This window comes from Catharus ustulatus, chromosome 9 (assembly GCF_009819885.2).
Source record: "Catharus ustulatus isolate bCatUst1 chromosome 9, bCatUst1.pri.v2, whole genome shotgun sequence".
Lineage (NCBI taxonomy): Eukaryota > Metazoa > Chordata > Aves > Passeriformes > Turdidae > Catharus > Catharus ustulatus.
Window position 1 is genome coordinate 26,600,692 of NC_046229.1, and position 18,047 is coordinate 26,618,738.

The 18,047-nt window shown below is 45.1% G+C and overlaps 1 protein-coding gene across 7 annotated transcripts in view; it reads left to right on the forward strand.

Moving 5' to 3' along the window:
• PLA2G4A (phospholipase A2 group IVA) overlaps positions 1-18,047 on the forward strand; it is a 94,485-nt gene that overhangs the window by 41,922 nt on the left and 34,516 nt on the right. For 6 of the 7 annotated variants that reach the window (XM_033067801.1, XM_033067806.2, XM_033067808.1 and 3 more), the window contains one exon: positions 5,869-5,950. In XM_033067801.1, the coding sequence (XP_032923692.1) occupies positions 5,869-5,950 (82 nt within the window). Of the gene's footprint in view, positions 1-5,590; positions 5,610-5,868; positions 5,951-18,047 lie in introns of those variants that run through there. The other variant, XM_033067809.1, reaches the window with a different exon arrangement.

An 18,047-nucleotide genomic window follows, 5' to 3' on the forward strand; every position in this document is an offset into this window, starting at 1 on the left:
AAGAAAATCCTCAAAATATATCATGCAAACTCTGAGTGAGGTGATCTGTGCCACTCAGCAGCACACTGTACCCCTGCTGCCTTCCTCCTGCTTTATTCCACTGTTCCTGCTGCATCCTTGTCCCAGCTATCACATCCTTGGGATTGCAGTGAGCCAATCAAACCTGCTGAATGAGAAAAAAAACTGGTTCAATACAAAAAAAGACAAAAATTTCTTAGCGAGAAACCCTTCCCTGTGAGGGTGGTGAGGTCCTGGCACAGGGTGCCCAGAGAAGCTGTGGCTGCCCCTGGATCCCTGGAAGTGTCCAAGGCCAGGGTGGATGGGGCTTGGAGCAACCTGGGCTAGTGGAAGATGTCACTGCCCAGGGCAGGGGGTGACACTGGATGGACTTTAAGGTCCCTTCCAATCCAAACTATTCTGGGATTCCATGGAAGGGTTAAAAAATCCATTCTGTCCTGTTGGAGCTGGCCCAAGTGGAGGGTGAGCTCAGCCCGTGGAAGTGTAGAAGCAATCTCTGAATGGAGCTGTGCTGGAAGGGAGGTGCCAAAGCAAACACTGGAATGGCAATTCCTGCCCGACCCAAAATCTGGAGCCACGCTGGATGTGTTCCTGTCAGGGGCTTCTCGTAACAGCACCAGGCTGCCAGCAGCAGCAGTGAGGTGTCCCCAGAGATAGTGCCACACACTTGTCACAGTGGTTTTACTTGGCTAAAAATACTTCCTGTGCTTCCTAGAAGCGATCTCTTATCAACCCTGTCGTTTGTGCCCCATGCACTCACATCCTCCACACCAGTGTAAACCAGCAGATGTCAAACTGGCTTTTACTCCCTCCTGTGAACTGATGGGAGGGAGGACAAACCTCAGGGTGGTGTCTGGGTTAAAACAATACTGGCTTAATTCCTTTCAGCATCGGTGCCCTCTCCTGGATGGATTGCTTGGAATGATCTGTCTCTGAGGCACTCAGTTATATTTTATTAAATCACTTACTTAAAAGGACTTTTTGATATCAATAATCAACAAAGTGGAGCTGTCCTACAGATATAATACAATGAATAAAAAAGTGTGTATAGTAAATGTAGTTAGAGCTCCCTGGGAATGCTGAACTGTTGCTGTGGGAGTGTTGCTAATTCCAGAATCAACTGTTTGTGCAAGAACTGATCCTTTAATTGCTTGGAAAGTGAATGGAAATCTTTGAAGTTTTTTAATTTGAAAACTGAAATCCTATGGAAACTTTTACTGAAATGTTGAACAGTCATGGGCAGCAGGCTCACATCAATGCAAAAATCTTGGATTTAAATTTGTATTTGCATTAAATGATAAATTGCTCAAAAGGATTCTGCATTTTCCAGAAGTCCTTGTGCTGACTGTTGTGTGTTTTCTGAGCTTTTTTTTATCTCATTTTATGAAATACTCTAAGGTATTAATTAAGTTGTTCAGAAAGCTGCCGCAGGTGCTGACAGAACTTACTATTAAAAATGCAAAGAATTAAAGTGTGTAATACAGCTTCATTTACTTTGATATGGGGGATAAATATTATAACAATGGAAAAAACCACTTCAAGATAAGATTTGTGTGTGGGCACAAAAGCTTGTCTTAATTGTAATACCCTGTGAAAGAAGAGCATGTACTCCATGAAAATCAATTACTTAAGTAAACAGGCAAATATTTTCATTTGTCCAGCCCCATTGTTAGCTCAAGTGTCCTTAACATGAAGGAAGTAAACCCATTTAATTCTTGTGCAGTCTGCCTGTGCCAGAGCTTCCTGATTGCCTGGCACACAGAATGGCAGTGTCCTGGTGGAGCTCTGCTCTGTGAATCAGCATTCTGGAATATGACAAATGTGATATTTGGCACATGCAAATCCCTGCCTTTCTGGGCAGGCAAAACATGCTCGTGTTACGGGAGATGGTGGGGCTGTGTCCCAACCCCGGCTGGGAAGGGGGTGGTGTTTCTGTGCTCACAAATGCAGGAACATCTGAAAGAGAGCAAAGCAGATAATTAGGGAAATTCTACTGAGGGGAAGGAAGGCACTCAAAGGTGAGAAAGGAACAAAGGTGGTAGGGAGAGCTGAGGTGTGGAAACAGGAGATGCTGAGCCATGGCTGTGCAGTCACGGAAAACCTTGTGGACTGAACAGTGAACACCGCCCACCCGAGTTTTCTGTAACTCAGAAAACCCATATTCAGACAGGGCACGGTGAAAACTTTTCGGTTTTTCTCTTTTCCTCTCTAAATTTACAGAGAAAGAAGAAGTGAAATGAAACACATGGGTAGAGCAAGCTCACTTTGCATGGTGTATTTTAGTTTTTTAAATCCACAGAGTCCCACAATGGATTGAGTTGGATGGGACCTTAAAGCCCATCCCACCTCATTGCCAAAGGCAGGGACACCTTGCACTGTGAGCTTTTGAAATTTGTAACCTGTCCTAGATGTTTAAAGGAATGTAGATGTTGCTCCTCTCAGTGTTGCAACGTTTAAGTGATTTATTTACCATCATCTGTTTTTCAGAAGTACTAGAGGAATTTGTACAGATTTTTATCAAGACTTAAGGTGAACATAAGTCACTTGAGAAAATGCAGCTTAGTCATCTAAACTAGCAAGGGCTGGATTTGTAAAGGCATTTGGAGTCAATACATTTATCATTGTGTTTTCAGGGGCTTTCTTCAGAACTCCTGAGAAACTTAATAAAAAATGCTTCTGAAATATGGACATTTAGGCCTTTTGATCTCCTTAGAAACTTGACCCTAAGTGGAAAATTGCCCTAATTTGCACTTACACTTAATCTGCATGAAAAACATTTATTTTGGTGTAAGAAGAGACCTAGACTTTTGAGCTTCCTGTGTGTATCTGTGTATTATTATTTTTTTACTACTGAAGGAGATTGTTTATTTCAGTAGTGGCAAATTTCCTTCAAGTGTATGACTATGGCCAGATATTAATAACTGTGTATAATTGTAATCCCCAGTGTGTTGTTTTGGGTGAGGCACAGGGAAAGAAGACACTGCTTTTCTTTTGCCAGGCCTCTGTGTTCTCATATGCCTTTCAGAGGATCTCAGTCTTAAATCAGACTTAATTTTCCTGGCAGTACAACAGCTGGAATGATGGGATTTGCTGCTTAAGTCAATAAAAAGCAATTTTTGTGAAGGCATTAGTAAAACAGTTATCAACTTGCAGTAGAAATAGTAGTGATCTCTGTGCTGCTGGGAAGAGAGCAAACTGGTAAGTGATGGCTTGGCCTTGCTTTGATGGTAGGCATATGAGTTTAGGCACATGGAAGATAGGAGAAAATCACTTTACAGAGGGCTTGTTGTCAGGGAGTATCATGTAGTATCCCCTTTTCCCAGTCAGAGCTGTGGGATGTCAGAATTGCACATGAATTTCACCTATCAGCTGAGAATAAACCCAGCACGCCCATGTTCCATCCTTGTCACTTAATAATAACTCCTCTTCACTGCTGAATGCTCAACGATCTCTGATTTGTGGTCTCTGGCAAGGACAAGCTCTTTCTTGACAGCTGAAAAAAAAGGAGGAGGGTGGTGTGTTTGTACTTTGGGCTGTTTCTTTTAATTACAAGGTTGGATATGACAAATACTTCAGTCTGTATGAAGAAACTGAGGCCAGTTGTGAAACCAAGTTCATCAATCTGGCATGCTTGGGAGATAATATAGTAGGGAGATAGTAAAGCAGCTTTAAGCATTTTCAGACAGCAAACTGAAAATAGGGGGCAGTGAGAGCTGGTGACTTCTGGAGAGTCACAACTTGTAAAAGTTCTTGGGGCAGGGTAAATGACAGAGTTGGGATGACTTCACATAGCTGTGTTGTTCCCAGTCCTTCCCAGTTAAACACAAAAATACCCATTTACCCCACTGTGGAGGAAAACTCCGGACTTCTTTTTGCCCTGTGGCAGAAATTTGTTCAGGGAGCTGTCACATCCTCCTTCCTCTTTATCCATGTTGGAAGCTGCAGTGGAGAAGGTGATGGATGTCACTCAGTCATTGGGGTGTCTTCATGTCAGCCCATGGAAGGCTGTTAAATAGGTACTGCTTCTTAGGAACTCTGGGTTCCCACAGCTGAACCCTCTCTGCTGGGTCTGATGCTTTCGAGGTGAGCAACATCCGACTGGGAGTATTGGGAACATCTGACTGGGAGTATTGGGAAGAGTCTGAATTCCCCTTTTCCTGTGATTGCTGAACCACTTGCTGTGCCATGATGGTTTTAGTGCACCACAGCTGGCATTGCCACAGTTTCCCCCGCCTGCTCACTTGGTCTTGGATCCAGATGACTCCTATGGCTGCCAGGGGAAAATTCCAGAGGCAGGCAGAGAGTCCTGGCCAGAGCCTCCAGCAGCTGACGCAGCGTGGGGGTGATTACAGCCAGATAAAGCTGATAAACTCGGTGTCTGGGTCAGGCAGTGGCTGCAGTGAAGTCACCCCTTGTGTTGCTGTGGGTGTTTTCTCCTGGAGCCTTTGCCATGGGGATGTGGCTGTGCCTTTGCACACCTCAGGCTCCTGCAGGAGTTGTGTTGGTGCTGCTGGAGGTGCATTTTAATGAGTCCTGACCCAAATGCCACTTAAACACTCATAAGTCACTTTGCTGTCTTTGGAAGATTAGTTTTGACTTTCTTTTTTTTTTTTTTTGAGAAAATAGTATGTAACCTATAAGATACTAACTTTATTCATATGTGAGGGATCCAGTTTTGTTCAGGTCTCTGGTTGTGAGCTGTAGACACAAAATAATGAGGCTTGGCTGAAACAACCAGTTCTGGAAAAAAAAAATTAGGAAGTATCCAGATGAAAAAATAGCAGGAAAGCACCAGGCAGAGCCTGAATAAGCATGTCCCACTGCAAGGGTATTGTCTATGATTTTAAATTAATTTCAGTGAATTTCCTGATGGTGGCCTTCTCCCTGATTGTTGTGGTCCCAGTGACTGATAGGTCGTGTTTATTTTAATGTACTCCACAAGGTTGGTGGATAGTTAGGAAAAGACAGAAAATATACAATTGTGTGAGACCTGATCCTGGCTTTAATACCTCACATTTCCTCCCAGTCTTTGTGTTCCTGTAAAGGCAGTATTGGCTGCCCTGCAGTCTGCCCTGGTAATTCTCAATGGTGTCCAGCAGGTTGGTCAAACTCAGAGCTCTGTAGCTAAAGCAACATATCTACAGCTGAGCTGGTAAACTCTTTTTATTAAGGCTTTTACTTTTTGTTTCTTAATTTCACATCTTTTCCTGCTTCCCTGGTTTCTTGAGGACACACATGCTCCTAGGCATGCAGCTCCTGCTATGTGTTTGGGCTTTGCAAGAAAGGAAACCTCCAGAATGTGCATGAAATGTGCTGGTGACTGTTTTAACAGCTTGCTTTGCACCTTCCTTATATTGTCTTGAGGCTGCTTTCATGCTGAATATTAATGTGTACTAGAAGGTAGAGCACTAGCTCTACCCCTTGTGTGTGCAGTGTGCATTTATCTGCTCCAGAACATAGGCTTTGAAGTAATTCCTGCCATTCTTTTTAGCAGAGGAAGGCAATTACTAAGACAAGCTGTAAAACAGACTGCTTTTATTTTTCTCTTGCTGTACCCAGTGGTTCCTGCCTGACTAAATGCCTCGGAGCAGGTTCTGTGGTGAGGGGGAGTGTTGTTGGTTGAGATTAGCAGGTGTGGCTGCAGGAAAATCCAGCAGCCCCAGTGCAGGTACCTCTTGGTAAAGCTCCAGGGTGCAGTTCAGCTTTAGGATGCTCTATCCAGTATGAGTTTCCCTTACGTTTTGACTGGGTGATTTCCTTCTCTGTTTTTGGACAAAATGAAACTTTATTTTGATAGATGGGGTTTTTTTGGTTCTGGAGATTAATCACCTTTCACTCTCTTACTTTCAGGTGGAGCACCAGTACTCACACATATTCACTGTGACAGTAAGGAAAGCCACAAATGTCACCAAAGGAGCCATTGGTGACATGCGTGAGTATCTCTCTATTTTGCCTTTCTTCTATGAGCCTGTTGCCGTGGGCAGGGGGAGATGGTGACTCACTGTGTTAAATGATTGTTAGTGAGCTGGTGGTGGATTTTGTGTGTCTTGCTAAAGCAGGGGCAGTGTCCCCGTGTCACTGCTCACTCTCACTCAGAGAGCAGATCTGCCGCTCCTTTCCATTGATCCAGCAGGGCTGAGCGAGTTGTAAACGATTTGCCTACAAGCCAGCAACACCTACAATTAGCTTTTTGGCTCAGTCAGAAGTGCTATATGAGTGCACTGAAACTGGAAATTGCTGCCACCTCACAGGACTGTGGTTTGGTACGGGAGCTCTGCTGAGTCAGTGCAGAAAGCAGAAAAAATGGAAACCATTAAAAAAAAAAATCCACCCAAATGGGTCAGCAGATACTGTGGTGGGGAGATGGATGACACCAGCACTTCTTCCTCTTTCTGGGAGGCTGCTGAGCCTCTGGACTTTGCAGCTGAACAGGAAACCACTAGGAAGAACAACTGTGCTCTGATCTTAAGGAGGGATGAGGGAGACAATATTGGCCGAATCCGCAAAAAGAATATTCCTGCTTCCTTGGGTCTGTTTGCTTTGGTGCCAAGCCATCCCTCCCTTTTCCCTGTGCTTCCCAAGTCTTGCAAGCTGGGGCAGGGAGGATGAGTGTGACCCTTGGCTCCTGCTCTCCCATCCAGCTGACTGGACTTACAAGTGTTTCCCAACTCCTGGAAACTACTTTTGGGTCAAACTACAGCAGCTGCTCTGATCCACAGCTTTGCTTCAGGGGGTTTTCACAATTGAAGTCTGCTGCTGATGCCTGCTGGAGGGTTACAGCCACAAGTACAAGGGAAGAGAGGGGAGCCCTGGCAAAGGGGAAAAGAAGGAACTGGGGGTCTGTCATCCCCTGTGGGGAAGGAGCACACAGAGAGGATGCAGTGATGTTTGTGTGTGTACACAGATATGTATAATTTCATATATATGGTGGTTTTTAGATAAGAAGACCTCAGGAAAAGTGCTGGAAGAGTGGAACAAGGAGCCCATGAATTTGTGTGTGTAAGGAGATGAGTTAAATGGAAAGAACAGGTTCTACACAGGTTCTTGGATGCAGGTGTCTGTCGTGAGACAGTTTGGGCAACATGGGCAGGGAAAAAAGGGAGGTTGAAGTGGGGACCCCATGATATGATATTAAAGAGAGTATGAAAAGGGTGACAAAAGGAGAACATCATGGCAACTTTGTGCACCAGAGGAAATATGGGTGACCTATAGTATAAACTACAAATATTATCCATCAGTGTAATTGTATTTTTTTCCAAGAAAAAAAATCCTCTTTTTCAAGGAAAAAAAATCCTCTTATCTTAGCAAATCATAAAAATCAAGAAGCTGCTCAGGAAGAACGTTTTATTTTGGTAAAACCTGCCAGAGTTATGCTATAAGGTCTCTAAAACCTGCTTGGCTTCTTGTCTGAGGTGACTGCCAGCTCAGTAGCCTGAGGCACCTTCAGTCTGAGGCATCTCTGGATGAGATTCCAAGGATCCAGGGCTGGTCCTTGGGGTCCTGGCGAATCCCCCAAAGTGAGGAAAACAGATCGTGGTGGTTTTTTTTAAAATTTATTTTGGAAAATTTAAAGTGTTTTTATTCCCTGTTGTGGAAGCCCGGCAGCTACTTGATCAAATGAATGATTGTGTTAATTACTGTGGGGAGGTGCTTGAAGCTGTGAATGGGGAAGGGCCTTTACAGTTGATTGTGCCAATCTATAGATATATATATTTGTTTTATTTGATATGCCAAAAATGAAACCTGTTAAGGGAATTGCTGAACTTTTCCATCAGGTCTTTTGTCTCAAAGACAGGAAAATATCTGTGATAGACCATGTGTGAGCCCTGTTTGGGCTGGGTACCTGAATTTCACTTCTCTCATGGATGCTCCCAAGCTGTTGACTCTTTTGGGGGATTGCCCTTAATGTTTTTTATCGTTGTTGCTCCAGATTATGAACCACAGGTGCTCTGGGAACAAGAGAGTTAATTTTAGACTGTGGGGTGATGGAGGCCTGGGGGAACATGAGGGATTTTGTTTGTGTTGCTGTTCATTTTTCCTTATCAGCCTTTTCAAGACTTTCTGGAACAGCTCTGAGAGATCTGAGCAAATCCAAGTTTATGAAATATGCTGAAGTGCTTTGTGTGATATTTTTCATCTGGAGGCTCTGAACTCTACCTGTGCTCAAGGAGTTTTAGCTGGCAGGTCTGGTGTGTGTGGTGCCCCACACAATGGGTGGCATGGAGGCACTGACTCCTCTGGCATGGCCATCCACACCTCTGTCTCCTAAAGCCCAGGCTGGGCAGATAACCAGTATTTCTAGACAGTTTTCCAAGATTTCTTGAGCTCTTCATGAATGGGCAGTGTAAATAAGTTGTGTCATCCTCAGGCCATTTCATCATTCTGTGAATTTGTGTGTGGGGGTGATAAATGAGATTTCCTGTAAGAACTCACCACTCAGGATGGTGGGGATGGGCAAAAAGAAGTTTGAGGGCAGACCCTTTCTTTCCCAGCTATTTCTCAGTTCATTCAATTCCTTTGATATTTCAGGTGTCTGCCATTTACTGTAGTCTCTATAGAAGTCCTTCCTTTATTGGTGTCACTTGTTTCAGTTTTAGTGTCCCTGTCTGAGTGACTCCACACCCTGGATGCTGTCCTGTCAACACCTAGGTGATGCAGCTGTAGCTTTACAAAGGTTTAAATCATGGTTTGTTAGAGGCTGCTGCTCTGGTGGGTGTGCTCAGTTCCTTTCCAGGCTGGAAGGTTTATGAGCTGAGTAAGTGCAGCAGATTGGGTGACCTTGGCTGGCTGCTTTGTCACTCCCTCTGTCAACAGCACAGGTAGAGAACGGGTCAGCATGTCCAAAGGGTCAGCATGAGGACAGGGACAGCTCTCACCTGTTACCCACATAGGCACACAGGCTCAGTTTGAGGAAATGACTGTAATTTATTGTCAGTTGGTTGTAACAGAGTAGGATAGTCACGGTCCACCTTTCCTTTTTCCTGTCTGCATCACTCTCTACCAGCTACTGATGGGATTGGAGTCAGCCAGTGCAGCCTGCTGAATTGACAGAAACACAGTTCAATGAAAAAGAAGCGAAAAAAAATTTTAAGTAAGGAATTGTTCCCTGTGAGGGTTGTGAGGCCCTAACACAGGGTGCCCAGAGAGGCTGTAGCTGCCCCTGGATCCTTGGAAGTGTCCAAGGTCAGGCTGGACAGAGCTTGGAGCATGCTGGAGAGGGGTGTCTGTGCCCATGGCAGTGAGAGCTTTATAGTCCCTTTCAACCCAAACCATTCTAGGGTTCTATGCCTTTGCTGTCCAAAACCTGCTACATAAAGCTATTGCCAGGTTAAAAATCAGAAAATCTACATGGCTTTGGTGAGGATTTCATTATCTAATTGCTTAACTTGCTGCTGATTGCAGACCTTATAAAACTACTTCTCTGACTGGACTCCTTGAGAAAGACCTTGCTTCTGCCCCAGTGAGTTCTTATATAGTAGATGTGCAGTTTTGAGTCTTCTCAGATGCCACTCAAACTGTAGAGCCTTTCCTAACTTCATGAGAGTACAAGAACTTGTAAGAAAAAATACCAGAGTCCCAAACTGCAGTATTGTGGAAGAGAAATGCTTGCAAACTGGGTCTCCTTTCCATAGCATCTCTCCCCTTCTGGACTTACAGGCATCTTGGTAGAAAACTGGGTCGGAGGAAGCATTGTAAAATTTGACTTCTACCTTTAAACATGTATTTAAGTGTACTGACTTTCACAACAAATGGCGGCATCTACAGAGGAAACTAGTTGTGTGACTCTGCTCTTAACGATCGCTCATCTTGCTTAATCCTGTTTGGGATTTGCAGATTTTCCTTGCTTCATCTTCTTTAATGCTGTAATAGTGAGCAGTATCATTATGGGTATTTGTAGGAAAAAAATTCCCTTCTTAAAAATGTTTAAAGTTTGATAGCTCCCAGCACTGGTACTCAGCTTCTCTCCCCGTTGGAATCAAGGATGCATTTCCCTGTAGTTAAGTTGCCCAGATAAACAAGTTCTGGGAGCAGTGTGGTCTCCAGAGCTGAACTCTGGTTGCAAAATGTGCCAAATAGAGCTGGGAAGCAGCTCCTGGGTGGCTCTTGGCATGGTCAGCCCACGTCACTGCAGCCAGCTGTGGACATCCCTGCAGTTCAGCACATGTCCTCCCTCATTGCTCCCTGCATCTCCAAAGGAAACTGAGATGGGAGCCCACTTTTACCTGTCTGGCCCTGCTCTGGGATTTCTCAATGAGGAAGGGATGTCCAGCATGCACTGTTTGTCCCTCACACCCCTGTGCTCTGAGGCTGTTCCTCATGAGCCAGAGCTCCTGGAGTTGCAGCTGGCTGGGTTAAACCCAAGTCACAGCAGTCCAGGCAGATGTGAGCATGGTTTTAAATCTGGCCTAGCTGAAAGGAAGGAACTGGAGATTTGCCTGCTTGTATTCTGGCCTGTGTTACTGCAGCTCATTCAGGACTCATCCAGCTGTTCTCTGGACTACAGCTGGCCAGTCCTGCACCTTGAATTAGATACAATGCACTTACCTGTCTGACTGGCATCAGATAAGGCTCTTCTTGCAAGGCCCTGGAGCAGGTCCTGATTTTTGCAAGGGGAAAACAAGCTAAACTGCTCCCCTTCTCCAGCCTAACAGCCTGGAAAAAGTAGGTCAGAGTTGGCCAGTCCTCCACATCCTACAAGCTGCATGTGCAAATCTTCATGTGGTTGAAATATGGATCCATAAAAGATGGATAAAAGAAAAAATCTTAAATGCACAGTGCTGCTAACAACTGCTCAAGAGGTCTACTGCAGATCTCAGTCTAACACTGAAGCAGCCAAATGCTAGATTTCAGTTTCCTTGGCATGCCCAGTATCCTTTCCCTTTGGTAGCGATATCCTGTGCTGGGAGGTGGAAGTTATGTTGGAAACAGGCTCGTGTGTTCCACAGTAAAACTGACCCAGATAATGCTGCTCTTCCCAGCTGCAGAAATATAATTTTTAAGAGAAATTCTGTCCATGAGTGCTTGCCATGGAGTTACTGAGGGCCCTGTTTCTGTGAGAGGTTAGTTAGAACTTGTTCCCATCCTAGACGAAGCTCTTCCGTGACTCCGTTATGCTGTGATGGTGACATGGAGCTGTGCTGGCTCAGGTCTGGATCCATCCATCCTGTGTGGCTGGAGAACCCCCTGGCCCAGCTCCGGGCCCTGCCAGGCTGTGACCAGCCCCAGAGCTTCGTGGTAGCTGGGAGCTGCTCCTGTTCCATGTGCTGTTCTGTCCCCAGGCAGAGCTTCCTGATGGGGTTCCCCTCCAGGACTTGTGGACACCACTCCAGTGTCCAGTCCAGTGTTCCTCCAGTCTGAGCCTTTGACTCCCTCCATTTAGGAGGAGGCTCCCTCTATTTATGCCATTTGTCCCTTGTGATAATTTGACTTTTTCTTGCTTTCAATTCTTTTCCCTCTCATTTCCTGTCTCAGGAGTGTGTTGAAGTTGTGTTAGGGTTGGGCCAGTGCCTGATCCAAGGGAGAATTGGGAAGAACATCAGTCATAGTAAAATGCAAAGGAAAAATATGAAGAGGGTAAGAATGTGACACTTCTAGTGATCCTCTCCTTCCCTCAGTTCAGTCAGACTCCCTGAGCTGAATGTGCCTTTGGGGTTATCAGCAGTCACTGAATTTCTCCTGCAGAAGATTCACTGTTTTTCTTTCAGTCCACATAGGTCTTCTCATCCACAGCTCCTTGGGTAAGAGTTCTGCAGGTTGCTGCCTGAAGGAGACTTTTGATTCATTTTGATTTATTTTAAAAGCATGGGCTGAAGAATCTAAACTGGGGTCAGTTTGGGGCCCTTCACGACAAGAAAGATACTGAGAGGCTGGAACCAAGGAAGGGAATGGAGCTGGGGAAGGGTCTGGAGTCCCAGGAGTGGCTGAGGGAGCTGGGGAAGGGGCTCAGCCTGGAGAAAAGGAGGCTCAGGGGGGACCTTCTGGCTCTGCACAACTCCCAGACAGAAGGGGCAGCCGAGGGGATTGGGATCTGCACCCAGGGAACTGGGACAGGATGAGAGGGAATGGCCTCAGGCTGTGCCGGGTTGGACATCAGGAGGAATTTCTTCCTGGAAGTAGTGGTCAGACATTGTCAGGGGCTGCCCAGGGCGGTGGTGGAGTCCACATCCCTGGAGGTGTTCAAAAACCACATGCATGTGGCACCTGGGGACAAGATTTTAGTGCTGAGCATGATGGTGATGCTGGGCTGATGGTTGAGCTTAATGGTCTTGGGAGGTCTTTTCCAACCTTACCCATTCTGTGATTCATCATCTGGGCACTGCCTTTTGTATGATTCCAACTGTCCCACAGATCCATCTGTACCAAAGAAAAGCTCTTACAACTCAAGAATGTTCATTTATGTATTTCTGACTGCACGTGTTCTGAAAGGGAGGGAGAAAATGATCAGCCTTCCTCATGTTTGCCACCACAGGAAGGAACCCTTTTGTGGAGGATGGTTTTTAGTGACAGGCTATATAAAAGTATCCAGCCAAGAGTATTATAGGGCAGCTGAAGTCCAGGGAATGTGTGCTCAGTGCTGAGTTTTTGAAGCATTCCTGACAGTTGTGTGAATTAAAAAGTCAAGCGAAGAGATTCTTCTCCCTTGCAGGCCCTGAGGCTGTATTTCAGCAATATGGGAAATAAAGCTCTTGGGGCTGCTGGGAGAGTCCCAAAACATCTAAACCTCCTGATACCAAACACAGACCCAGTGTAAACTTGTTCTGCCAATTCAGAAAATGCTGTCAGTCTAAATTTCTATTAGCAGAGTTTATACCAGACTGGGAGTAATCTGTACTCCATTGGATAGCATAAACGTGGACTGAAAATCATACTGTGGGTTTGGAGTAATTCAGCAGGAATATGATGATTTGCCTGTACTTACTGCAGGCCAAATTATCCTGTCCAGGTCTGGCATTTCCCTGGACCCACAGGCAGAGCTGAGCCAGGCCTCTTGCTGTCCTGCTCATGTCTTTGGTGGTGGGGTGTCATGGTTTGGCACTGACCAAATGCACTGACAAACCAAAGTCACTCACTCTCACCTGCCACAGGTGGGCAGAGAAAAGAAAAATTTAATGAAGGGTTCATGAGTTGAGATAAGGACTGGGAGTAAACACTCCAAGGGGAAAACAGGCTCGGCTTAGAATCAAAGGAGAATCAAAGGACAGAATCAAAGGAGAGCAATGAGAAGTAAAATAAGCCCTTAAACCACATTTTCTTCCCCCATCCCCTCCTTCCTTCCCACCTACAGCACAGGGGACAGGGTGTGGGGGCTTGGGTCAGTTTGTCACCCAGGATGTGGGTGGATCTCTGCATTCCCATGGATCTCTGCATCCCCATGGATCCCCATAGGCTGTGGGTGATCTCTGCATGCCTGTGGATCTCCAGGGGCTGTGGGTGGATCTCTGCATCCCCTCCATGGATCCCCATGGGCTGTGGGTGATCTCTGCATCCCTGTGGATCCCCCAGGCTGCAGGGGCACAGCTGCTCCAGCAGGGTCTCACCACAGCCTGCAGAGGAATCTCAGCTCTGGCTCCTGGATCACCTTCTCCCTCTCCACTGACCTTGGTGTCCCCATGTTGTTTCCCTCAGATGTTCTCACCTCCTCCTCTTCTCTGGCTAGGAAAAAAGCTGTGTTCTACTTTATTTTGATTTTCTTCTTAAATCTGCTATCACAGAGGTGTTACCATCGTCTCTAATTGCCCCAGCCTTGGCCAGCAGCATGTCCCTCTTCAGAGCCATCAGGAGTTGCCTCTGCAAAGGGGCTTGTACAGATAACCTAGATAAGGCAGTGTTTGTTTGCTATTGGCACTTCTACAAATGTGGCTTGACCAAAAGCTGACTTGTTTAGGGTTTCTTTCCTCTTGCAAGGCTGGATCTGTGGAAGCAATGGTGTCCTGCACCAGTGAACTGGGTGATAGTGCAGTGCCTGTGCTGGGAGCTGGTTCTTCCTCCCAATGATGTAACACCAGAGATGAAAAGCACTGTCATAAAAGGCACAAATAATTTTTAATGAAGGTGTTACCTAATCCCAGGATTTCTCAAAGCATAGCTGCAGCTTCAGAGATGCCTTACTTCCCTTGGATTCACCTTCCGCTCACAAAATCTGGCACTGCATCACCCCTTTGCAAAATCTCCAAAGCCTCCAGCCCTGGCATTCTCTGTGGTGCCTTAAGCAGCAGTGAGAACTCCTGAGGGTTTTTGGTTGCTGTGGCCTTCTGGCAGGTCTCCTGGTGTCTGCATTACTGCTAGACTATGGATTTGTCTGGAGCATCTCAAGTGTCTGTTCCGTGGTTGTAGGGAGAGTTATTGATAAGTACAATTACTAAGAATTCCCTTTTTTAAAAACTGAAAAATCATATGAAACCAGGAAAAGCCGTGAATTTAAAATTCATTACTTTTTCCCCTGACCGTGTCAGAGACACCAACTCATATTTCCATGTCACTGCAAGACCCCATAAAATTCACAGTTTGAATAGAAATGCTATTGTTATTTAGCTTCTTTCCCCTTTGAGGAAAGAGAGGTCATCCAGCAATTCCCATTGTTGGCTTGACCTCTACCAGGCTGCTCAGCTGCATGTGCTAAACAAGTTGTACTGTGGAGCAGCAAGCCAGAAAAATGGTGGGAAATGCACAAAGATGGTCATTTGGGACCTGGTAAGTTTTTATCAATGGGATTGCATTTAATGGTGGATAAATTAAGGGTTATTACCACTTTTTATTTTGAGATAGGCATATATCCGTCTCAGTATTATACTTGAACAAGCTTTCTATATTTTTTAATGGTAATTATGCTGTTGAAGTAATTAAAATCAGAATGACTGAAATATAAATCACATATCTGAAATACTAATCATATTAATATGGAGGCCTGATGACAGCCATCTCACCAGACTAATAACATAAGATCAAATGGTTTCCAGTCATTGCAGAAAATTTTACAGGTTTCCCTAATAGCCAGATTGCTTAAAGCATTACTTATTTTTCACTGTGAAAATGTTTGACCCTAATTACTGTCCACTGTGTGTTTCACTTGGTGATTCATAATGTAATTTAAAGGGAGAATCCTATAGCCATGACTTAAGCAGAGATAAATCAAATGAGGAAAAGTCAGTGAATCCTTACTTTCTACTTCTCAGCCATTCCTAAGGCATCAGTTTAAAACCAGCAGTGAGGATGCTGACTCTGCTCTTGTTTTTGGATGTGTGCCTTCAGCCCCTGGAGCTTTGGATAGGGGGCTGTAAATCTGAGTTATCACCAACATTTTGTTAATTACCCAAGACTTCATCTGCCTCCAAGCTGCTAATTGCAGGACCCTCCTTGGCAAAAGTGCTGAAATTGTGAAGTGCTTAATTGTGTTTCTTAGCAGGCAGGTGAGGTTTGAGATACTTGTGCTTAATGGTTGAGCCTGCCTTGTTCCTGAGAAATGGTGATGGAGCGGCAGCGCTTGCGTAAGGAACAGCCTGAGCAGGGCTGAGCTGCACACAAACTCAGCTTTCCTCAGAAATGTCCTGGGAACAAGTGCAAATTCCCCCAGGTGACTGCTGCTGAGCACACTGAGCTTGGTATCTCAGCTGCTGCAACAAAAGAGCAGCTCCCCAACAGTGCTGCCCTTACACAAAATCCTCAAGGCTGGAAAAGACCTTTAGGGTCATCAGGTCCAGATAGAGATAATTCCCAGATAGAGATAATTCTCTTGTCATGACTGAACATCAGCTTTTGACCCATACACCAGAACAATTCTTCCTTTTAAAATCAAAATATGGATGGCAGCCTTCCAGTGCCTAAAGGGGTTCCAGGAGAGCTGGAGAGGGACTTGTGACAAGGGCCTGGAGGGACAGGACAATGGGAAATGGCTTCCCACTGCCTGAGGGCATGGTTAGATGGGATATTGGGGAGAAATCCTTTGTTGTGAGGGTGGGGAGGCCCTGGCACATTGTGCCCAGAGGAGCTGTGGCTGCCCCTGGATCCCTGAAAGTGTCCAAGGCCAGGCTGGATGGGGCTTGGGAGCACCCTGGGACAGTGGGAGGTGTCCCTGCCCATGGCAGGGGGTGGCACTGGATGGGCTTTAAGGTCCATTCCAACCTAAACCACTCTGGAGTGCTTTGATAACAGTGGTGATCAAGCTATTTTTAGTTGCATTTTCAGCTCAGTTTTTTTTTAACATTACCTGGCAAATCAATTAGCAGAAGCCCAGACAGGAATAAAAACACCCATGCTGAGAGTGCATGCTGGCTGTTTAATGCACATTTGATAACTTTAGTGTTTTGAAATACATTAAGTGAATACTTCCATGTTATTTGCCAGGTTGCTTGTAGTTTTTGGTCCCCATCCAAGGAGTGAGATTTTGATTAATGTATCTCAAAGAAGTGTTTAGTATTGCTTATAGCAATATTTTAATCAGAGCAAGCAGTCTTCCTGTATATTTTCTCTTCATCTAAAGAAGGAAGTTAAAAAAGAATAGATTTTCATTTTCTTAACTGAAAATAGCTCCAAATAAACTTTCAAACATGAAAGGGCAGGTGATTAAATCTTTGCCTTGGGTTAAAAAGCTAATAAAGAGATGGAGTGAGGTGACTTGGCAATACTGAACTACCAAGACTGATTTTTCCAAATTTACTTGATCCATGCCTTGAGTTTAGTTTCTGTTTCAACACTTACCAGGGTTTGCCTGCTAGGATGTTAATAATGGATCTGCATGTCAGAGGTCTGGGGTTTCTAGGTGCTTTGGGCTTTTAAATATGGATGGGAAACCATTTGCTGTTTGTGTTGATAAGAAAAATCAGATTTTTTTAACAGAGTTGGGACCCATCACAGCCTAACCTGAATGCAGAGGGAGGCACTGGTGTTTTGCCCAGAACTCTGCTCAACCATCAGGATTTTATCTAAAATCCAGGTTTTTGTTGGCAACTTCAGTCTCTTGGCAGAGCAAACCCAGGTGTTTATTGCCAAAGTTGTGCTGGATATCAAGATTTTGTGAATGACACCTTGTCACTTCATGGATTTTTAGTTTCAAAGAGCCTTGTTTCTCTTGATTCTTGTCTTTGTGGCAGAGTTTTGTGTAGCAGTTGAAAGGAACTAATGGAAAAGTTGTCAAGTTGGAACATCTGCTGGTGAGGAAAGACTTGGGGCTTGATCCCCCAGTTCCCCTGCCCATAACAGAGACAAGTTCAGACATCATTCCTCAGGAGCTAATAAAGATTGCTATTTAAAGGCTTTCCACACTGATCCCCAGCTTTAAATAGCTGCTTGTTCATGACTCAAGGAGCACTGAGACCACCTCAGTATAGCAATTACCTGAGCCCCACAGGTATGAAGCACAGTGGTAAACTCCTTGGGAAGTTGGATTAGGAAAACACTGAATGGGGTTTGCCTGGGGACACATTCAGAACCTACTGAGTTCTCCAGCCTTCAAAAGCTTCTTTTTTTTTTTTGGTTGTTTGGTCAGGGTTTTTTCCCCAGAAGACATTTGATTTGAAATTATCCAACTTCTTTGTTTTCCTCTTCTTCTCCCAGTATGAGGGAGAAGTGGTTCTGGGCCTCAGGAACCTCATGGATAAGGTTTTATTGAACTCCTAGAGTTTCTAAAATTTGCCTTTATTGAAAAAAGGTATCTTTAGACTTAAAATATGTACAAGGAGAAATGTTTGGACTTGTTTTTCTTCATGATGGGGTTTAATCTCTTCCCCAGAGAGGCCTTTAAGGAATTGTTTGTGGTGAGTATTGGTTTGCTTGATAATGTTTCACTAAAGCAGAGGACAAACTTGGAGGAGAGGATTCAGCTTCCTCCTGACAGACAGCTCTGGTCTACCTGTGCCCAGGGACAGGACCCAGGGAATGGCTGGGGCTGGGCCAGGGCAGGGTCAGGCTGGGGATCAGGGAAAGGCTCTTCCCCAGAGGGTGTTTGGAACTGAACAGGCTCCCCAGGGAATGGGCACAGCCCCAAGGCTGCCAGAGCTCCACGAGTGTTTGGGCAAAGCTCCCAGGGATGCACA